A 24,671-nucleotide genomic window follows, 5' to 3' on the forward strand; every position below is an offset into this window, starting at 1 on the left:
TATTCTGGGGTCACGTGTTGGAAGTTTGAATCCCCGTCACACCAAACATTCATGTCTTTTCAGCCGTTGGGCATTATAACGTGATGGTCAATCCCACAATTTGTTGGTAAGAATAGCCTAAGAGTTGGCAGTGGGTGGTGATGACTAGTTGCCTTCCCTTTAGTCATACATTGCTAAATTAGGGACAGCTAGCACAGATAGCCCTCGAGTAACTTTGCATGAAATTCAAAGACAAACCAGACCAGGATAACTAAACAATTGTAATTTTCATGGATACTAAATGCACACTATTGAGATGGAGTGTCTCACAATATTACTAGTAGGTTTTCCTAGCAGTATATTTGTTTCATTAATGTCCTTGTTCGAGATCATAACCCATGGACTCCACAGATAAAATGCAAGGAGATAGCTATCCATGTCTGACATTCCTTAGATTGAGTAAATCAGGAGTGATCTTTTCATAAAGGATTTTCATGGCAGCCTGTAGCACTGTCTCCAGTGTTGATGTTCATACAAACTTTCTACTGTTTTTTCTCTCCCCATTTTTCTTCCATTGGATTATAGGAGTCCTTTTCATTTTCCAGTTCCAAGCTGCTGGAGTGGTGGATCATGTGATCAATTTGAGAGTAGGGTGGTGGTGTTCTGCTAGTGTAAATGAGATATCCTCTCATCTGTCCTTCTATCACTTAATGATTTATCTGAGGGTATTTTGTAGCTTTAGAGTGGTACATCAAAAGTTCACCCCTTTTAATTTTGATCCCTGATCCTACACCACACATGGATGTTTGTTTCCAGTGACTGGGTATAGGATTCAGAACTGGACTATTCAGTATAAGTCCTCATACATGTATTACAGCTATCTCTGTTCTATAACTTAGGTGGACCCATGTTCACTGCTACTGAGTTGTGAGTCATGATGATTGAACATGCAGGTTACTTTGGTTCCTCCTATTGTGCTATCATATACCAAGTATGTTACTGTGTTGGAAGTAGTTCCTGTCTGAATTGTTTGAGTGAGATATTTCTTAATACAAGGGGCATCTTTATTTGTGTACCAGTGAAATGATGTATCTGGAGAAAGTAAGATCTTAGCCCAGTCTCATATTCTCAGAATCTTTAGGAAACCTAATCTCCCACCACATCATGAAGATCATTTTGTGTTGAAAAGTTCTGGTTCACTAGACATTTTGGTTTGAAACATTCCTTATCATAATTTCTTTGGGCATCAGAATTAGATGGAACTGTATGAAGAGCCTCCAGTGTAATAGGTACAGGCACATTGTGTCCATGAGCAACAGATTATAAGAATATCTGTGAAAAACACTTTCCAAACAAGCCAAAAACTACCCTGGTGTTGAAGCCTTCTCTACTCATTTAGTGTCTACTTTATTATCAAATGCAAAGCCCTTGGAGCTGATTACTGCCTCCTCACTGATGACATTTGAGAGACTGATGTTCATAAAGAACAGTTGATAATTACAAATATCTGTCACCTTTAAGAACATAATTTTTTGTTTTAAAACTTTCTAATTGCATTTCAGGAAAATAAAGTATTCAGATGTTATTTGTTCAAATTTTGTTTGTTTTAGCTTTTAAAAAGTACTTCATAAAGTAAAGAGTATTGTAATGTTGCTGTTTTATCATTACTGCATATTACCTGATAAAGTATTCATAAATAACAAGGTTTTGGAACAACATGAGACCTATAGGTTCATTTCAGCTATTCCATCTTCTAAGCTAAATTTAAAATATCGTTAGTGAGCTTTTACTTAAACTCGTTTAAATTAAAGGTCTTTACAGTATCTATAAGCAACCCATTCCAAAGGCCAACCCTCTTCGAGAAATAAAACTGTCTTAACCGAAGATGACTCTTACCCTCCCAAAATTTATATTTAGGGCTCCTAGTCCTATTATTTTCCTAAGCATAAAAAAAATGATGCACCAATAATATCAATTCCTGCTACAATCTGAAATGCATCAATCAGATCACCCCCCTCCCCATTCTTTTTATCAAAATAAACCAGTTTGTAAGATTTAACACTCTCCTTTTATGACAACTCTTCCATCCCAGGCACAATTCTAGTAACCCTTCTCTAACCTCTTTCCAGCAATTCCATGTTTTTCCTAAGATTGCACACAGTATTCAAAATGTGGCCTAACCAGTGATCTATACAATGAAATTATAACCTCTTTTACACTAATATTCAATATTTATGTAGGTACAACCTAAAATACTAATTGCCCTACAACTGACAAAAGTATACTGCTTTGATGGATTTAGAGACTTGATAAACTATTACACCAAGATCAGTTTCTTTCGTTACACTGTTAATGTTATTCCTTTCTAAATTATAATTAAAATTATGATAACCCATCTGCTATTTATTTGTCCAGCTCACTAAATGATCTAAGTCCTTTTGTAAACCAGCAGCATCTTCATCACAGCCTTAGTATCATCTGTAAATTTAAGTAATTTATTGACTCTTCCTTCATCTATGTCACTGATGTAAATCAAAAAGAACAATGGTTCTAATACTGAGCCATAAGGTACCCTACATTAATCCAGTTTGACTGACTCCACTTGTAACAATCCTGTGCTTCTTTGACCCAGCCACTCTTTTATCCAATTTGCTAACTGATCCCCCATACCTACAGAGAAGTATTTTAAAAATTCTTAGGCAACATTTTCTATTAGTGAAATTATGTTGGCTATACATTAAAATTCTAAAATGTTTTAAAATAACATTGCAAAACAGTTTTTACAAGATTTTCCAAAATTTTACTCACAGTTGATGTGTAAAACTAATGGGTTTATAATTAGTGAGACAATTTTTGTTATCTCCCTTGAAAAGAGGAGTTACATTAGCTAACTTTCATTTCTTTGGTACCTGCCCACTTTCCAAGGACTGATTTTAAAAAGAAAAGTAGCATGTGGCTCACATATCTAATCTTTAACTTCCTTCAAAACCCTTTGGGAGGTATTATCTGCCTCATAAAGTCCTATTGTCCTTTAAAAGTTCTCAGTTTTTCTTAACCAGCTCAGAATTATTGCAGTCATCTTGTTTGAACTTATTTCCATTTATCAGCTGTTCAAGATGTGGAATACTGCTTAAATCGCTGTTAGTAAAAAGCAAAGAAAATTCAAAATTTAATAACTATCTCATAGTTATCAGGTATGAGCCTTTTTTTTATCATCCCTCATGAGTCCTACCCCATTTCAACATTTAGTTTACTCTTAATATACTTAAAGAAAACCTCTGTTAATTTTTACATTTTCAGCCAACCTTTTTGTCACTCATCCTTTTTGATATCCTAACATCCTGTAAGATTTCTTGATCTTCTGTTTAATTAGTCTCTTAGATTTCTTGAATTTATTATGCTTTTCTTTAATTTTATTTCTTGCCCTCTTTATAAACCAACCTGATTTTGTTACTTGTAGCTAACATTTTCTTTCTGTAAGGAATATGTTTAACTTGATTATTTTAAAAACTTATCTTTAAAAATTTTCCACATCTGATTAGTGTCTGTATAAATCAGTTTCCAAATTCATAACAGGTAATTCTTATTGAATCCCTTCAAAGTTTTTTTTTTCCTTTTTAGAAATTTGTAACCAAAATATTCTTATTCCTTATCTCCATATGCAGTAACACACTGAACTTAATAAAACAGTGATTACTTGCATCCAGATGTTCCCAGTTTTCTCCCACTTCATCATTTTTGTATTTGAAGTCAATAATAAATCTCAAGTAACATTGTCTCTAGTATGCTTCTTGATTGATTGGTGAAGAAGGCCCTCTTGAACAGTTTCCAAAAACCATTCTCTCTCGTGATTTCACTCTAACAAGTCCCAGTCTGTACGCCTAAAATTAAAATCATCAATAATTATGACTTCATTAGCAACTGAAATCTTAATCTCATTGTAAAGTTTTTTTTGCTAATTTCACCAGTATCATTTGATGGTCTGTAACATTCTTAATAAAAGTTTTGTTTGTTTTTACTTTTTCATCCACTGAAATGGATACAATCTCCTTACTATTATCTTTGATATCCTGAACTTTCAAAGGATTTAACTCTTTAGTACTGTATCACTATTAAATAGCCTTTAACTATGTATTTCATCTATTTTATTTCTTGCATTATAACTACTTCAATACTCATTCTTTGCTAAATTTTTCTTACTCTTATTCTTTTCATATTTAGTTTATCCTGGCCCATACCACTGTCTAGTCCTAGTTTTAAACTTCCATTACGACTGAGCTAATAGCCTTTGCAAAGAAGGCAGGCCCTATTTTACTTAAATATGTTCTATTTATTTCAAAACATTCCCTTCTTTCACATAACGAATCCCACAAGTCCAACCAGCCAACTGCTCATCTATACATCCTAGCTTAAGTCCTATCATTTAGCTCTAGTAAACTACTTATAACTTCATCCCTACAGTTAATTCTGGGCAGAATTCCTGATAAAATTAAGTCATGACTTTTTTCTTTGAATGTATCAACCATTTGTACCTATTAATTACCTCCTCTGACCTTCGATCCTCTTTTTTTGTATCTCCTTGGTTTGTCAGTTATACCCTTTATTATGCCCCTTTTTAACATACTCTGATTTGTTTTCCCCACTGACCTCACAGACTATTCTATCCACCTGCCTTGTTAAGGAATTTGTGTGTGTGTGTGTGATATATATATATATATATATATATCACAATGGAAATCTTTGTTTGCTTGTTTGTTCCATGTTTTTTATGAGGTAGGTTGCACTTATCTCACATAAGTGTGCTGCATGATAAATTTTCTTTGATATATTTGTCTATTGTTTAACAGCAAAACTAGTAATTTTTATTATTAACATATACTTTACATGAATAAATTCTAAGCAGACTTTACATTTTTTGTTAAGTTTCAGTAAGCATTTAATTTACAATATAGTTATAGGCCAAATCATATTGAGTTTTTTTTAATACTCTTAAATTTTATCAAAAAAAAGTTTGATAGAATAAAATGTAAATATGGGACCATGGCTAAATAAAACATTGAAACAAAAAAGTAAATTAAATATAGGGGAAAACATGTTTTGCGAGTGTTTTGGTAATAAGAGTAGCATAAAAAAAGTAACTTGATGAATGCCTGCTTAAGATATTTTGATATACATGTACTCAAAATCTTGTTTGTGTTTAGACAGAGTGAGAAAAGCCAGAAAAGAGACATCATGTATAGAGATGAAACCAGACACACAATTCATGTCTTGACTGACTTAACACATAAAAAAGTGAAGTTTCAAACCCCACATAGTATCTATTCATTGGAAAAAATGAACACATTACAGCACAGAAATAAAACTGCAGAAATTGTTTTTTCATATGAAAGGTATGTATATGAATTTGACTTTTGAAAACTTCAAAAATGTATAGCTTTATTTAGGTAAGTTTTTCAAAATTTTATTTTGTGCTTTGTTCATGGTGTTAGAGATAATTTTATATATTGCTGGTCATTTAAGAGTCTTATATTTGCCTGGGCAGTCTTTTATATTGTATGTATCTGCTTTTTTACATATTCTTCCTGCACCACTCTATTACTTGAGTAGCATTCATAATTCATTGTACCATTTAACATAAAATTGAAAATATGGTCTCTGTCTGTTGCTTCGTATGGATTGGATGAGGACATGTTTATATTTAGAGGTTTTTGCTCCAGTCATGCTAGTTATTGTTGTGAATGCATCCAGTAATGAAACATTTGAAACATCAATCCTTAGAGACATAGTCAGTAATAAATAGTTTTCTTTATTGCAAAAAATAATTGCCATTCACAATAAGCAAATCTCTGATGTACAAAATTGTTTTCACAATAACAGATTGGATTTTGTACATCACAATGACATCATGTTTGCAACATTGGAGAAAACTGAAATGTAGTTTCACGATGAGTGATATCTGTATTAAATACAAGTCAAAAGTTATTTTTTATCAGTAAATTGAAAAGTTATGTATAATACAACATATATATTTGCCTCTTTAAGTTTTACTGCTTAATCATTGAAAATGTTTGTTAAAAATAAATGATTTTGTGAATTTCTGTGTCTTTGCACTTTAACACTTTAAGTGAAGTAAATTTTTACAATGTACTAAATTGAATTTTATGGCATTGTCATTGTTGAGTGATAGCTTAAGCATTTTATGAGTTTGAAAAATTTAGTTATTTAACAAATTGGTCTTATGATGAACAAAAGTGTCAATAAGTCAACATGTTTTAAACAAGCTTTATCTTCTGCAGAGCTTCTTAGGAAATAATTGTTCAGGGAATCAAAGATGAGTGAGTGAAATATGTACTACCAGCATCTACCTCCTCTTGATATCAGAGAACACAATGTTCTTCTCAACAAATCCAGTACAAAGTCCATAAGTAATCAGATGATTAAATTCTACATGGAGAAATAGGATGACTGTCTTGATGATTGACAACTCATTGAAGTTGATCTGCTAGTCATTATGGCTGTTTTAAACAGTAGTTAGGATACAACATTTAGATGACAAATTGACCACTGAAAAGAAGACATTTTTAATTAGATGACAAATTGACCACTGAAAAGAAGTGACATTTTTAATTTCTCAACTGTTGAGTGATAAAATATATATGGAATGTTTTTGTTAAGTATTTTTAAAGGTTGACAGGATACTGTAGTTAGTTAAACATAGTTAGAACACTTGAGTTTGTCAGATAAGACCCTAGAATATTGGCAGTTGATTATAGCTTGAGATTCTAATCTACCAATAAGATGAAAGGATTTTGCAATACTTGCTTTATGAACATCCAGATTACTTAATATGGCTAGTGTTGGTGGATAATGGTTTGGCAGGTTAATGTCATTAATTTCTCATTCTGTGTTAAAGCACAACTTCATTACTTCACTTAAAAAAAAACTAAGAACTGTGTGCAGTCTTCACATTACTTTTTTTGTCTTTATCTCATGTAGTAGGTTTTATCATCCCAGGATGGTATGATTAATGTGGAAAATTAGCAACTTCACTGGGCCCTGCATGGCTAGGTGGTTAAGGCACTTGACTCATAATCTGAGGGTTGCAGGTTTGAATCCCTGCCACACCAAACATGCTGTGAGGTCATTATAATGTCAATCCCACTATTTGTTAGTAAAAGATTTTCCCAAGATTTGGCAGTGGGTGGTGATGACTAGTTGCCTTCCCTCTAGTCTTACACTGCTAAATTAGGGATTGCTACTGCAAATAGTCCTCGAGTAGCTTTGTATAAAATTCAAAACAAACCAAATCAAGCAACTTCACTTTTGGTGAATGACCTTATAACACCAAACGTTTTGTGTTGTTTTTTTTCAAGTTGGACACTCAAAATTTCACTTTAGAGCTTCAGGAAAATTTCAGTAAGACACAAATACTAAAGTTAACAATACAATGCTTCAGTTGTTTTAAGTGATAAATTCTAATTGAGTATATAGAGTGTTTCTCCAGCATGTATTTTACATGTTAAGTAGTTAAGTTTATTGTTCAAGAAATTATATTATTGAAATAATAAACTGCTACCAGTAGTAAACAATAGTATACCTGTTCAGGCAATATAGTATAGGATCTAAATATGTGATAAAGGATCCTACAAAGAACACGTAAAATGGAACACTTACCACCACAGATAAACAATAACAGCATTGATGATGTACCCAAGGGTAGATAGAAATCTCCAGCCAAGGATATGGTAAGATGATAGAACTGCTGAGAAGATAATGTGAAAAGGCAACAATTATCTGGAGAAAGGATAGAAAATACTAAGCAAATGAACTGGTGAATTCAACTCAGATGGAAGATGGTAAAAAGTCATAGGAGAGGTGAAGGTTTCACAGAAGAAATGAACAGACTCTGAAACCATGGAAGGGAGGAGTACATGTCATGTACCAACAGAGAGCTCTAACATGACAAAGGAGGTGGTGGGATCAGAAGATTCTAGAAGGGCATAGGTGGAACATAGGAAATTAAAGATAAGTACAGAATGCAACCTACCTGAATAACAGGTAACCTGAAGTTCACCAAAGGGAACAATACTCTGGGCAAGTCCCTCAAAAACAACACACTACTAAAAGAGATATTTAGGAGAGGGAGTTGGGGAAGGCTGTCCAAGTCCTAAACTAAAAGGTCATTATAAAAACAATATTTCTAGGACAAACATCAGAATGTTCTGCTTGTAGCATTAAGGTGGTCAACTCCTGATGGACTAGAACCAACACTTCATGAGCTGAGAATAGTGGTGTTGAAGGTTTTTTGTCAATAAAGATTTTTCTCTTTGTGTTCTATATGCAGAGATGCCAACCATTACCATTTGAACGTACTCATTATGATTTTGGTGTATACATTACAACTATATGTTCATACAGACAAATATTACGACTTGTTGCAACACCCAAATTATTATATAGGCCTATACAATAAAGTGATAAATTGTTCCCCCAGGGCTTGAAAGGGGTGAAAAGAAAAATTCTAGTGAGATACAAATAAATTTTGATAATAAATAAAAGACATAGTCCAAATGGCTACTTGTGATAATCATGTTTGTGCTTTAAATAATAAAAAAATATTTGTATCTCTGACGTCTACCAATAGCTTGAATGCAGTGCTTCTCCATACTGGGTACATGGGGGAATCCATAGTTACGTCATCAGTGCTTGTCAGCCAATCAGTGCTTGCATAGATGGGTATTTCTCATTTTCTAAGTGGCATAGAAACATCAATGCAATCATTCACAAGATGGAAAAAAGAGGCCTCGTTCACCAGATTGTGAAAGGGCTCTGTCTACAATCATTACACTCAGTCATTTGAAATAGTTGGTATCTATGTATATGAGTCATGATTCTTTCATTCATTCTTGAAGAAAAGGTTGTGAAAACTGTGGCTGAGTTAGACTTCTTAACTCTGTTTTCAGTTTTATTTTTTTACAGCTCAGATCTAAAAATGGAGGATGGGGCAGTTGAAAAAAAAAATCATGTTTTACTCTTCCATAAATTAAACTTAACATGTCTTTATTCATATGAAGTCTTCAGAATTTTTTTGCAAGTATCTTTAGTTGGTATCTTTAGAAATAGCATATAATTGATCCTAACTTGTATTAATAACCATATTAGGGAAACTTACCATATCACAGTGGTCATTCAACAGAGGTTTCATTAATCTCGAAAAGCTTCTGTATCACCTATTGCTTGAGGTGTGGATTATATCAAAATGAAGGAGTGGTTCAAGAATTTGTACAAATCACTATTAGTTAGGAGTTAACCTCCCTGTAAGTGTGAGAACGATGATTGCTGATTTAGGTTATCTAGAATAATGAAATACTGTACTATGAATCAATTCTGACAAAGGTGGTATTAACATAATACATCCTATTTTGTATTGTGAATATGCTTTTATTTAAGAATGTATCAGTCAGTCACTTAAAAGGATTGATGGTAAAAGCAAACCAGTTCCTAAAGTTTATGCTAAAATATTGCAATTAAAAGTAATAACATTTTGTTCAAAATAAGTTTCTTATTTTTTGTTTGTACATTTGAATTTTATCTTTCTGCTGGTGTTTATTTTAATTTTCTACAAGTGTTTCCTTTCAAATCTCCCATTTTGCAGTCTTTCGGTTTATTTGTTAGTAAAACTTTTGCATAACTAGTATTTAACTATTTAGAACAACTTTCTTATTTTTATCATATGGCATATTAATATTTTAAAAAATGCCACAGTGCATGTTAGATAATACATCTTAAGAAATTACATTGTTTTGGTATATTAGCTTTCTTGATTTTTCTTAGCATTAATACTTTTATTTTACATTTCAAAAGCCTTGCTCTATCCACATTAGGAGTTATATTGAAAAATTTTAATTTCCTTTTTTTCTGTAGTTTAGACCATTCAGATAACTTGAAATGGTTGGTGAAGATCTTCCCTTTAGAATTCTGGGATGAAAAAAACAAGATTTGGGTAAAGTTAAGAGCTTACTGGGAAGAGAAAAAATCATTCTACATACTTACAACTCCAAATTCAGACTTTAAAATTTGTGTTACATCTAGCAGTGTTGAAAAGAACTCTTTATCTATGAAGATTATTCATGTGAAAAGACTGTTGGGAGACTCAAGAGTAAGTTGTTGGAATTAGATTAGGGTCAGTCAGTCCTGTACTTGAGTGAATTGGGTTTAGGTAAAGTTTTTACTATTAATGTTAATTTATATTGATCTTTATTGTAAGCATGCTACAGTGTATTGATTCTAGCCATTATTGTGAAATATTGTTTAATTTTTTTGTAAAGGGGTAGTGGGTTCATCTAACCATATGTTTTTCAAATGTGCAAGAGATTTTGGAATATTTTAGGTTCTCAATCTGTGGTACTGTTTTGTTTATCTTGCTATAACTCTGAAAATTACTTCAATTTGAATTAATTTATATGTTTACAACTATAAGTTATGAAGCAGTTTGTTTCAAATTCAATTGATTTTATGGCAAGTCATTCTAGGTGACAAAATTTGGTGCAGATCTTTATGAATCTTATTCAAAATGGGGTTTAGTTAACTTACTTTCTTCAGTATTTAGAATTTAACTGTGTAATGTTTACTTAAAAAATAATTAAAAATTGATAGCAGAAACACAGAATACATTTTTGATTAATTGAGTGGTATACCTTCTTAACATTTTGTATGTCACTTAACCTTGCCAGTTTACTGAATTTACAAATCTTGCATGTTTGTGACTTGTGGCAGATAAGCCAGCTACAACCGGTTAAGACTGTCTAAATTCACTAAAAAAATGTTGTTGGTTATTCAAATATGTAGGTAGAATACGTATTCATCTTCTGTCACTTTGTGTTTTATGTATGCAAATGTGACATGTGCATTAGATTTGCCTTACATTTTACTGGTCTGGTCATATCCACTAATATTATACCTAATCTTTTGGTAGATAGTGGCAGAAATTTTGTACTTGCCAAAGAAATTACTCGGTACTTCAGAGAATGTCAGCTTATACATTGTGTATTTCCCTGAATTTTCCTGGATCCTTACAACAACTAGTTCAGAAAACAATAATGGAACATTGAAACAGAACTTTTGGAATCTCTGTAAAGTAACAGGTGTTACATCTGTAAAGAAGATATTGGTAAAAAGTTAAAAACTGTTTTTATGTATTGCCAGAAATATTAAGTTTTCTTATGACTTAAAATTTTCAGTATACAAGTATAAAATAAATTGGATCCATCAACAAATATGTTTTTAATCACTTATACTTAAAGTATTTTTTATATATATAACTTATAAATGTGTTTACTTTGAATGTTAAAACATCAATTGAATCAAAATAAAGTTTGAATATGACATTTTATCTTGGCAAGAAAATATGCTTCAATCAATGTTAAGTGTTGCATCTGTGCTGTAAATTATTTGTAGTACGCTCTGTTCTACTTAATGAATAATGTCCTGTCCTTTGAAAAAACTGATTTTGGAAAATATTTAGCATTATTTTTTGCCTTTTTTATATATACATACCTAAAATCTAATTATATCATAGGACCTACAATAATTGATCTTGGCTTGATTGTTAACCTAATCAGTATAGTAAAGGCTTTCAATTATGATGAGCCGTGTTAGTTTCCATATAGGATCATCTTAACTCACAAGTCTAAAATAAAAATTGCTTTTTGACAAAAGTTAAAGAAGAACAAAACTTGTCATACTTAAAAGACAGACGAATAAAATGAATCTATACATTATGTAAAAAATAAAATAAAGTTAATTTTAGTCATTTATGTATATTATATATATATATATATATATATATAAAGTGAAGAAGCAACATGCATCACCTTGTTTTAGGAAGAAGAAAGCAGCCAAGCAGAACAACCTGCGAGATGTAAATATAGGATTAAGCTCCATGTTACTAGGAATGCTAATTTCAAGGACTTGAAGTATGCAATTGACCATCTGACCAATACTACAAAATTAACCTTTGATAATGCCTATGTAAGAGGCCATTCAACATCAGTCAGTTGTACCTTTTCCTTGCCTGATAATGAAGTTGTACAGTTTCAAGGAGTTTATAAGAAATTTGAATCTACCTCTAATTCTTATTTTAGAAGGTATGGTGAAGAAATATTGCTGGCAGGAAATTATAATAATTTTACAAATATGCTTTATTAGTGCATGTCATTTTGTGGTGATGTTTCAGCATTTAAAACCTTTTTGTACATTGAATATTGCAATGCTTTATACATGTATATCATACATTGTTCAGATATAAAAAACTTCTCTGTGGAAATTAATATAATGTTTAAGCTCTAATTTCTTCAGAAATGAGATTGAAGAGACAACATAAAATATTGTTTTTACTAGTACAATTTTATTGAATTGTAATACAATTTATAAAATGTGGATTGTTTGTGGTTCAGTGATTAGAATGTTCGACTGCTGGTCAGAGAGTCCGGAATTCAAGATCTGTTTTTGCTGAACACTTTGAGATGTAGATACATTATTACAGTTACATACATATTATTTAAGAACAACAAGAGATCTATTGGGCCACCTATGCCATCTTATTCACTAATTAAACTCTTAAAATAAATACTGAAAGTCATCTCTTTTCATTCAATTGTTTATCCAGCTTTCTTTTAAAGTAACTGTATCTACCATATCTGAAGGCAGCCCATTACAAAGGTCAACCACCCTATTAGAAAAATAAATATAAGATAGTCAATATTGTTATTCAGTTTTAAGAACTGCAGATTGTTAATAGCATCCATTGTTGTTGACTGACTGCCTCCCGTAGGCCAATGCATCATTTAAGGACAATTGTACTTGAGGAATTTGAGGTCTGTGACTTGACTCTCTAGCTCATTTACTTAAAATGCTATTCAGATTGAAGATTCTAATTCAAATAAGATTTTTCAACTCTAAATTTGAATGTTCTTAATTGTTGTGTGTGTAGCTCATTAGAAAGTGTGGAATTGTGCCATGTTTTGCTTAGTTTAACCTTCTAGCTAAAACAGTACTTTTCCACATATTTCAGGGTTCTTATCCCTGAAGAAGAAAGACCCACCTTTCAAAAATGCTCAGGTTATAGGTTTTTATTGTTTGTTTAATTACTACATCTCAAAACTACATTTTGTTTACATCATGAAAGGTTTTAAACTAATGGTTATCAAACTTTGTGCTTAAACACTATAACATCTGAAAATAAGATTTTGTTCTTTACAGCTTCTATGAAGATAGCGAGCTTCTGATCTTTCCTGCTGATATCATTGTAAAGTCTCATTCCCATTATGGTGTACTTCCAAGTTATCACCAAGTGATCTTCACACACAAATCTACTGTGAATCAGATATCTACTGGAAGAGGAACTGTTTATGATCTAGAATTTGATCAAACAAGGTCAAAATGTGCAGCTTTTGAACTTCAACACAATTTCTTGTCATCAGCTGTAAATTTTTCATCCAGTATTCTTAGGCAGTGTAAATCAAATTCTTCAAGTGGTTCTCTTATGTTCATTAGTATAAACACAGCCTCAGAAGTGTGGGATATGTTGAACTCTCAGTTACAGCGTAAGTGATAACTGTAAAAATTATTACTATGCTTATAATGATAATTAACTATTAATTACTTTTCAAAATGAGTCGACATAAAGCTTAAATATCTTACTTTATGACAAGTAGGGAAAGGAGTGTTATTCATTGATTCTTGCTGATAACATTTTGTTACCCAGGTGATTCTGTGAGGTATATATTTTTTGGAAGTTGATGGCTAATCATTTATCAAAATTTTGAGGTGATAAAAAGGAGTTACATGTTTAAAAATAAAGTGTTTATAATAGAAAAACTATATGTCAGTCATAAAACGTTATATTAACAAGTTTTTAGACTAATACTTGCACAGAAATAAATTAGAAACTACCATATTATAATAGATTATATAGTATTTCAGTTATATATATCTTGCTGTATCAAATAAAAACTAATTCAAACTTACAAGAATAATTAAAACAACTAATCATAAAATAGTTCTGTAACATGTGTTAAGAAAAAATTGTCCATATATTTTGGAGGGTAATATCTTTATTTGTTGGTAAAATGAACCTGTTGTAACACTTTATAGAGGTTAATTGAGGAGAAATGTCTTTTTTCAATCTAATAAGATTTTATTTTTCACATTATTGGAAAGTAAGTGTTGTTTGACTCTTACTGGTAATACCTTTTATTGTGAAAAAGAATTTTTTAGTTCTTTTAATAACAATAATAATAAATTATTATCAAAATATTGAAATGTTTTAAGCATCAGATTTCTACCTGTTTTTTTAATTTTAAGAATAGAATTGAACTGAAGTCTTAAATTTGTTTTCATACATTATAGAAGTATTTGACTTTGATTACCCTGGAGGTGAATCAATGAATTTTTCTCATCCTCTTCTCTCAATCAATGTAACTGCAAGGTGGAATCAAGATAAAGATCATCTGTTTCACGAGAAAAACGCTATTTTTACAAGTGAGGTAAAATATGTATCATATGTTATTTCCCCTCCTCTCCCACAAATGTTTTGATATTTCTTAAGAACAAAATGTTATGTGCATGTGCAAATAATACATAGTATTCAGTGTTTTATACTGTTTTTGATTATTCAGAACTCAAATAGGATAAAAAGTATTCATATTACACATTAGTTAATGTAATTACTTGAATGACCAATTACTTTATACTAATATAATGAATAGATGTCTAAATAACTAACAATATAATGTATAAAGGCCTGTCAAAAATGACAGGAACCATTGTTGAATGATTAACAAAGATGATAGAATTTAATGGGAACGAATTTTTCTGCACCTCCAAAATACACCCACTCTTTGATTATTTCATCATTCTTGAAGTAATTCTTTAATCACCACATTTTTATTAAAAACTGTACAGCAAAATTAAATGCTATTGTGAACAAAAGTAGATGGGCACTTTAAAGAAGCTTGGCACTCTTGAGTCTTTTCACTGTATTGTAGGTCAGGAAGTAGAAAGCATACTACATACATAGTTCTATAACATGTGTTAAGAAAATAATTGTCCATATGTGTTGGAGAGTAATATCTTTCTTTATTTATTGGTAAAATGAACCTGTTGTAACACTTTGTGGAGGTTTATTGAGGATAAATGTCTTTTTTTTTTTTTTTGCAATCTAATAAGATTTTATTTTTCACATTATTGTAAAGTAAGTGTTGTTTGACTTTTATTGGTAATATCTTTTATTGTGAAAAAGAATTTAGTTATTTTAATAACAATAATAATAAATTGTTATCTGTTTCAACTGTACAAAGAACAAAAGATATTTGATTGTAATAAACATTTATTTTTCTTTGTTTTAAGGCTATATAAGTAATATATGTTTAAAAACCAAACTAATGCTAATTAATTAACATTTATCCACCAATTAAGAATTTTTACACAACGACTCTGTAACATTAAAAATAGTAGGCCTTATTTGTAAGGCAATGATAATATTTTAGAGATAAAGAATACAGAATAAATAACATGACACTTTATAGTGTTTAACTTCTTCCAGTGGTTGAGATGCTGGAAGCTGTCAAGAAAAATAACAAAAGCAGTTAACTGTTATAAATTAATATACATTTATTAAGTAAGTGTTAGTCATTTAGTTGTGTCTATATCCAGCAGATCAGCATAACTGAGCATTTGTAAAAGCATTTGTTTATAATATTTGATTTTTTGGAGTTAACCAACTGTTATTTTGTGTTCTGTCATTGGGAAATGTAACTATAGAAAGAATGGTTTATTCTGTTCTGTAACCTTAGAAATAAACTATAAATAAAAAGTTGGTATCAATGATGAGTGTTTATATTTTTGTTTGAGGTTGTGTGTTAAAATGAACAATTTTAACAATACAGTTGCTGCTATTTTAATGTTTGATTCAGTTATAACTATTGTGCTTTTAATAATATTGCTGTGTACATCCTGTTAATATGTTTATTCTATTAATGTAATATATATAGTATTATATTTAAAGGTACTAAGTGTTAGGTTCTCTTTAATTTCTTGTATTTTATTTAGACTAGTATATTACCCAGCATGATATGGAACTTCTCAAGAAATCAGCTTGGATGGAACTTCTTCATAAGTGATAAAGAGACAGTGGAACAATTGTTTTGTGTTTCTATGAAGTCAAACCAGAATGATAATTATCTAATATATTTTGGTAAAGTCTGCAAAACAGAGGTAGGTAAATTAGTAATTTTAAAATGTTAAGAAAATATACATTACCCCTTTTCTTTGATATTCATTTATACGAAACACTTAATTTGAAAAATCTTTAAAAATTAAATAAATGTTAATTAAAACTGACATTTTTAAGTCCAGAGGAACAAATATCCATTGTATTGTAAATTGCATAGTTCTGTAAACTTTAATATCTCAAGTGTATATTCGTATTTGATACATAGCCACTTTTGTGATGAACCCTTAACAAACCAGTTGTCAAGTTTTCAGGTATTAACATAAATGTTTGGGTAAACATGGGACCTATTGGTTCCCCTCAACTGTTCCATCTTCTAGACTAAGTTAAAACTATTAATAAATAAATTTAAAAATCTTAAAGCCATCCTTTATCATTCATATACTTATCAAGCTTTTTCTTAACTGATAATATATAAATGCAACCCATTTCAAAGTTCAACCAAGTAGAAAAATAACTGTTTTAACTCTTCTGCTATGGCTCATGGGTCCTAGGCCATGCCATTGCATTTGTTGACTTGCATTCAAAATTTTATTAAACTACTATTTTATGAATTTATGTCAATAAGTTTGGAATCAAATTGTATATTGTAATCCAAACTTTATTATGAGTTAATTCCTTAATTTAATAGTAAATATTAAACAACACATCTAAACATAGATTTTAGTGAGTCATGAGATGTGCTGAATGTAGCATTGTTTAAAATTAGATGTTTGTGATTTCAAAATACTAAGTCTAGTTTCATACAAATTAGGAATTCAAATCATTAATATTATCAAGTTAGAATATAAAATAAGAACTTTATATCTTTCATTTTTACTGAGATATGGGTTATGTATTGAATCAAACACAGTAGCCCAATTCATCTCTTTCCATTTATGGAAATGGTCCCTTGTATACATTTACTTCAATATAAATTTATATGTATACATTTATACATGTATACAATTGTTATAATTGTGACATGCAGTCACTTAGAACTCGGGCTAGCAACAAAAAAACAAACTATTTTTATAAACAAACCTGTAGCAAAAATATTTCATTAAAAAATCTGATTTTGTTTGTATACAAAATACTTTACTCTTTTGCTAAGTCTACTAAATTTTGTGAAGGTAACTTGCTTTATCAAAAGTTGTAATGCAAATACTTAACATGGGCAAATGTGTAGGTGAACTTGTGTATATTATACCAAGCCCCTAGAAAAAGGGTTAACTGGAGATGACTTTTATTCTGCCAGAATTTATAGTTTGGGTTTCTATTCCTACTATTCCCACTGTTAAATATGAAAAAAAGATGATGCATCAACACTGTTGATTTTCTTTACAATCATAAACTTTCTTTCATGATGCTGTTAATGTTATTCCTATCCTAATTATAATTCAAATTGTGATAACCCACATGCATTACCATGTATTTATTACAATTAAAACTTGTTTGCCATTTATTTGCCTAACTTGCTAAATTATCCAAATCATTTTGCAAATAATAAGCAACATCATCTTCACAGCTAGCAACATCCAAGAGACCTTAATATCATCTGCAAATTTAAGTAATTTATTGATCATTATTTGATCTGTGTTATTGATGGAAATCAAAAATAAGCAAAAGATTCTGAGACTGAGTCCTGAAGTGCTCCACTCATTAATCAAGTTTCACTGAACTACATTGTAACAACCCTATGCTTTCTTTCATCCACTATATAAGAATTGACAAAAAAAAAAACAACAGTAGCAAGTGGTTCACATATCCATTCTTTAACCTCCTTCAAAATCCTTTAGGAAATACTATATCTGTTCTAAGAGCTTCATTGTTCTTTAAACTTTCCAGTTTTTTCTTAAGCAGCTCAGAATAAATGTCATCTTGTTTCCATCTGTCAACTGTTCAAGATGTGCAATACTTTTTTAAATCTTTGTAAAAACTAAAGAAAATGCAAAATTTAATAATTCAGTGACTTGTAATCATCAGATATGAACCTTTCTTGAACATCCTTCAAGGGTTCTTCCCTCATTCTACACTTTGTTTACTCTTAATGTATTTAAAGAAATCCTGACTATTAATTAATACATTTTCAGCCAACTTTTTCTCGCACATACTTACTGATGTCCTAATTTCTTGTTTGACCAACTGTAATACTAGTCTATTTCAATTTCTTAAATTTATGATTCTTTTCTTTCATTGTATCTCTTACATTCTTTGTGAGTCAACCTGGTTTTCTTACTTGCAACTACCCTTTTCTTTCTATAAGAAATATATTTAACTTGAATGTTTAGAAATTTTCCACATCTATTCCATGCCTCCAAGTGATTCAGCTGCCCAATTCATATTTCTAGTAGACTCCTTGTCTGATTTGTGTAAAAAGCCATCTTGAACAGTTTAAAAAAAAAAACTCTCTCATTATTTCACTCTAACAAGTCCCAGTCTGTATGCCTGAAAGTAAAATCATCAATAATTGACTTCATTAACAACTGAAATTTTAATCTCATTGTAAAGTTTTTTTGCTAATTTCATCAGTATCATTTGATGGTCTGTAACAAATTTCCTGAACTTTCAACAGGATTTAACTCTTTAGTACTATCTATATCCCTATTAAATTACCTATAACCATGTATTTCATCTATTTTATTTCTTCTTGTGTTACAATGGTATAGATTAAGCCTACTCTTATAACTACTTCTATACTTATTTCCTATGCTAAATTTTTTGTGGCTCTTTTTCCTTTTACATTTAGTTTTTCCTGGCCCTAACCACTATGTAGTCTTAGTTTAAAATTTTCCTTACAGCTGAGTTAATAGCTGCATCAAACAAAATTTGCTTTAATCTTATTTAAATGTTAGCCATCCATTACAAAAAACAAAACAAAAACGTTCATCCATTGAAGTGATCCCACAAGTCTAACCATCCAACCTCTCATCCTTACATACTAGCCTAAACACCAGCATTTAACCCTAGAAACCTACTTTTAACTTCATCCTCACAGTTAATTCCTGGCAGTATCCCTGACTAAATTAAGTTATGATCTTTAAATGTCATTACCAACCCCTTATAATTATTACTTATCTCCTATAACTTACCTTTCCTGGTATCATTAGCCCCTACGTGCAGCACAAAAACTGCATCTCTGCTAGCCCCTTTATTACATATTCTCTGCTCTGTGAGCTATATCCTCCATCTGTCCCACTTGGTAGCATAGTTTTTTTTTTCCTTCTTTATCACAAAGACTAACCTGACAGTTGTTGCTCAAGAGAGTAGGAAAATTACATTTAAATTCACTACTTTTTCACTTCAGTTGCAATCTTTCTGAATTTCTGAAAGTTGTTATTTGATGTATCCCTTGCATGTAAATACTTAAGCTCCTCCTGAAATCCTATTGCCATTTTCCACAGTCTATACTTCTCTGTATCTATTACCTCTACTTTAATTGACATATCCATCAACCTACAAACCTTACATACAAATTGTACGTCTTCAGTACTAATTTCCTCAAAAGTACATGCTTGTCCCAAGTTCCCAAATAAAACCCACTACACCTAATATACCATAAATGCTTAACTCCTACACTTGTTTTATAGCATGGAAATAAATACTTAATACCAAATGATAGTAGCATGTTATCAACACTGTTACTGTTAACTCTAATGTTTGAGACTGAAGTAATAAAATTTATTTTTTATTATATAGAACTTAGAAATAAAACTTTATTAGTAGTAACAATAACTACTCTTTGATATATACATAATGCTAATAAAACAATGTGTCTAACCTGGTTTATATTATATTGTACCTATAACTTATCGGTTTGATTTAAACTAATGAATCTAAATTCAGGTACACAAGTTGATACTTAAAACAGAGACAATAAACTAGTTTTTAAATTGTATTTATTTAATAAAGCAATGTATTTAACCTGTTTTGTGAGTTACTAGTGTGTTGAAATGTGCCTGAGCTTAAAGTACCATTACACATACCAAGTATATTTTAGTAAAATTTACACACACAACTTTTATTTACAAATCTTACTATATCTGATTATTCTTGTGTTATTTAACCCAAATTAGTACAAAGCATAATATTAAATAATTTTCAGAAATCTTTAAGCTTAAGACCTCAATTTTTCAACTTGTTCTCTATTCTGTAGCACCCTCTAAATAACATATTTCCTTTTTCTTGAAAAATGCAAAAGCTACCACGTGTCTCCAGCTGTTAAAATGTGTTATTGTCTGTAGTCTACTATAAGGATGGCATCTCTGAAGCTAACAGCCTGTGTTCTACAGAGAAAGCATTATTGTAAGAAAATCTAAAACTATTTTATCAATTGTTAGAAAGAATGAGAAGGTGGAGTTTTTATAACATGAATATATGTATTTAGTTTTGACTTTTACTAAAATTATTGTTTTTTCTATTGTGTATTTCTTAGGATTTGGTTGAACAGCACTTCCTAAAGCTAAGTTACGTATCTCCATTCTTACAGAGAATTTATCTTCATGGGATTGTTAACAGAGAATACATTAAATACTTGGCATCAAAGGCAAATAGTGGTATCAGTAACTTAATGAATTGGCTTGTGAAAGTTTTAGAAAATGAAGAACACAAGTTAAACCAGATATTAGTACCTGTCATTAAATCATCTGTTGCACAGTGTTTTAAGAACATAGGAAAGAAGGTAACTGTTTCACATATGCTAACAGAATTATAATGTATGTTAGGTTTATATTTACTTTTTTTTTCCTTGATACACATACATTCTAGTACATTTGCAGTGGTGAGTGTTAGGGATATTCCTAAAGGAAAACTGCAAATTTTTGCAGGGAATTTTTAGGCTAGCAAAAGATTTTTGAGCATGGTGAAATGAATAATAATAATTAAAAAAAAATAAAAAAAAATGTAAAAACATTGTCTCTCAAAATCATATTATTTCAAAAATAAGGTTGTTACATGCACTGGCAAGGATATTTTGGGAGTATAGGAAATTTGATCCCATCTAGAGTATTTTAATTTTTTCACTAAAGTTCTTAATTATGTACATATACCAAATATTTCAAATTTTCTTCAGATTGTTTTCATAACTTTAAAGATTGTGTGCATTACAATCAGTTCATCTGTGAAAGTGCCTTTGCTAGGGAATAGCATTTTTTCTGAGTGTACACTGATCTGTTATAGTGTAAGTAGAAGTGTTTCCAGCTAGCCTTATTACCAAAACACTTCTTTCTTTCTGTAAGATATCTAAAGACATGCTTATCATAATTTATAAATAAAATTTTTTATCAAAGCCTTTATTTTTTAAGTATAATGCAATAATAGTGGGAATTCTCTTATATTGGCTATTAAAATGTGAAAGACTTGTTATTTGATCCTTTGTTTTTATTTGTAAACTGTATTAATTAGCAGTTTTTTGTAGAAGTATTAAGGATTCATTTGCACATTTAAATTACAGGTAAGTGAATCAAAAGAAGAAATTCAAGAGTATTGGCTTAAGTCAGGATCTGCTTATCAACCATGGATTTCTCTTATTAACAACCTTGTTGATGAAAAAGAGTTCATAACATCCTGGCTTAAAGGTTATCTTCCTGGTAAATGTATATATTTTATAAAATACAGTGATTTTTTTATATATAATATCAGTAAAAATTAATTATTTACATGTTTCTTAGCTGTTGTTGTATAAATTGAAATATTTTTGAGATGTTTAAACATGTTTTCAATCTAAGCTAGCTTAGATAAAACATGACTTTATACCCTAATGTTGTGAATGTGTATGTATTTCTCAAAGGGTTGAAATTGTAGAAAAGGCTTTAAACTTTATATTAGGTGACATGACTGAAGTATACTTTCCCAGTTTGGACCATTGTTTTGACACCTGTTACTAAATTAATCTATCGAGGTTTCATACCCCAAACCACAACTTGTCTTTCATAACAAATAAATGACCTACAAACACCTTATTTACAGCAACTAAAATATTTTCTGTAAAGAAATTTGGAACAATTTGTTGTTACTTCCATCTGAACTACAATTAATCCTTAAGCTACCAGAGTTTAACCATTAATCTCAAAATTAAATATTTCTTTTTAATAAAATCTTGGGAGTAATAAATACTTTTTTAAGACAAATATTATTCTTGTAGCAAGTAAATTCATAATGTGCTATTAATATTTTTAAGTTGCCCTATTTGTATTTCAATTTTTAAAGTTATTTTGCAAATTTTTATTTTAGATTTTGTTATAAACGTTACATCAAATGGTAAGATAACATCATTCCAAACTTTAACTACATTGCTGACACTGGTACCGATGGATCTGTTGAAGCTACAAAGTCACAGTCAGGGTAATACCACAGCCTTTTCTGTTGGTGTAAAACATATTGCAATCTGGGAAAAATTGGTTAAGGTATAGAACCCTTTAATTTATTTACATAAAATACAGTAATTGGAAATAAATTAGCATTTTAGAGCCAGTTTTGGGAGAGTTTCCAAAAACTACAATATCAATTTTTTAAGGGTGGAAGCATAAGGGGTTTTGTACATATTTTTATATCTTGTATAGTTATTACTTCTATCTACTTAACTGTTGCCACACTTGATTGTCAATGATGTAATGGTTCTTGTCATGATTGTTGTTTTAATTTTTGCTAATTATTTATTTGCATGGCATCATTATTCCTTAGTGCTTGTTGTGGAATATTTTACCATCAAAAGATTGTTGCAATATCCTTAAAATAGTTTAGATTATTGATGTTTGTTGAGTATCTTTGTGTAATGCTATGACATCCGGTATTACTAAATAATATAATTAATTACCTTAAAATAACAAATGTTGCTTGTAACTGAATAATTTTTCATGCTGTCACAGTTAGTACATCTTTCTGAGGTAGTTTACAATATCATCATAACTTACTTTTATTAAATAATTACTGTATATATACACGTTACCATGACTATTGCTACAGGAGTACTGTACATGAACTTTGAAAATGTGAATATAGCTTACTAAATTGCCTTTTCATGTTGCAATGTTAAGTAGAATTTCTTCATGTGATCTGCAGCAAAAACTATCATGTTTAAAAATGTTTCTTTTAAGAATATATAGCAGAACACATTCATATATCAACATTATTTGTATAATTGATTAATATTAATAAATAATCTCCAGTGAGCACTATATTTGTTATTAACTTGTTTTGAGGTACAAAACTATTTAAAATGATTTAATGTGATACATTTACAGCACAGAAGAGTAGTTATGTTACCCAGATCATATACGCGGTACAAAAGTAGAATAAGCACAGGTACTATGTAGTGAGCTGTGTAGGTTTTGATAATATTTTTAACATAAACAGTATTTCATTGTTTTAATCTGACACTAGTGTTCCATTAACTCATTTGCCAGTTTTCTATGGTATTAGCTTATTGTAATTCTATCAGTGTGTTTTCTTCTTTTATTTTTAGTAATTTGTGAAAGTAAAATAAGTGTTTTATTAAAATCCTTGGTTCTTTTCTAAAATTACCTTATTAGGCTACATGTTTCATACTACCTACAATGTGTCAGCCTGAAAATAACACTACTAGAGAGAGACAAACAACCAAGAAGAAAATAGCTGTACTGTGTAGCACAGAGCACATATCAACTTTTGATGGAGAGAGTTTTAGCTTATCCCATTTCTGGCCAAACAACTGTGCATATCTTTTAGCACATGACTTGTGGGAAGGAGACTTTTCTGTGATCTTAAACAACTCCTCTCTTCTTGTGGTAACTTCTGAAGGAATGGTTGAACTTTTACTTGGTGGAAATGTCCTAGTTAATGGAAGTGTTGAACAGCTAAGTTTTCCTGTTGAATATGGTTTGAAGTAAGTTCATAAATTCAGGTACTATAAGAGTTTTTATAGAAAGTCTTGTGAATTGATTAAGCTTTTGTAACTTAATAGTGAAGGAGGCATGATTTATTGCTTTATCTTTACTTTTTTGCAAAGTTTAATATGACATGTTGCTAAATTTTATTTTATGAAAACAAACTATATTGATTTGAAAACTTGAAGTATGCTAATGTGGCTACTTCTTAAGCACAGCATTATCTTTAAAATTTACGATGGGTGTCAATTCCCATAGTTATGTAAGAGGCTATATTTAAAAATGTTTATTAGTGAATCAGTTATTTTAAACTCACTCCTGTATTAGATAAAAATGTTTTATGAATATCAGATAACTTCCAATCCTGCTGCTGTTAATAGTATACCCATATCTTTTGGGGAAATGGTAAGAAATTTATTTCTTGTGCTTGCGTTATTGTTTTTTGTCACTACAACAAGAATCAGATTTATTAGATTGACTTGTTATGGAATAGGTTTTTATTCTATTTATCTGCAGCAAGATTACAATTTTTTATCTATAATATTGCATTTCTAATAAAC

General features: G+C 30.3%; 1 protein-coding gene across 5 annotated transcripts in view; it reads left to right on the top strand.

Moving 5' to 3' along the window:
* LOC143224833 (uncharacterized) overlaps positions 1-24,671 on the top strand; it is a 146,749-nt gene that overhangs the window by 101,560 nt on the left and 20,518 nt on the right. For 3 of the 5 annotated variants that reach the window (XM_076453191.1, XM_076453197.1, XM_076453221.1), the window contains exons 20-30: positions 5,185-5,369; positions 9,904-10,138; positions 10,955-11,149; positions 11,863-12,125; positions 13,240-13,583; positions 14,389-14,525; positions 16,090-16,254; positions 20,685-20,930; positions 21,702-21,837; positions 22,481-22,653; positions 23,779-24,110. In XM_076453191.1, coding sequence (XP_076309306.1) covers positions 5,185-5,369; positions 9,904-10,138; positions 10,955-11,149; positions 11,863-12,125; positions 13,240-13,583; positions 14,389-14,525; positions 16,090-16,254; positions 20,685-20,930; positions 21,702-21,837; positions 22,481-22,653; positions 23,779-24,110 — 2,411 coding nt within the window. The remainder of the gene's footprint in view (positions 1-5,184; positions 5,370-9,903; positions 10,139-10,954; positions 11,150-11,862; positions 12,126-13,239; positions 13,584-14,388; positions 14,526-16,089; positions 16,255-20,684; positions 20,931-21,701; positions 21,838-22,480; positions 22,654-23,778; positions 24,111-24,671) is intronic. The other 2 variants (XM_076453205.1, XM_076453214.1) reach the window with 2 other exon arrangements.

The sequence above is a fragment of the Tachypleus tridentatus genome, chromosome 1 (assembly GCF_004210375.1).
Source record: "Tachypleus tridentatus isolate NWPU-2018 chromosome 1, ASM421037v1, whole genome shotgun sequence".
Lineage (NCBI taxonomy): Eukaryota > Metazoa > Arthropoda > Merostomata > Xiphosura > Limulidae > Tachypleus > Tachypleus tridentatus.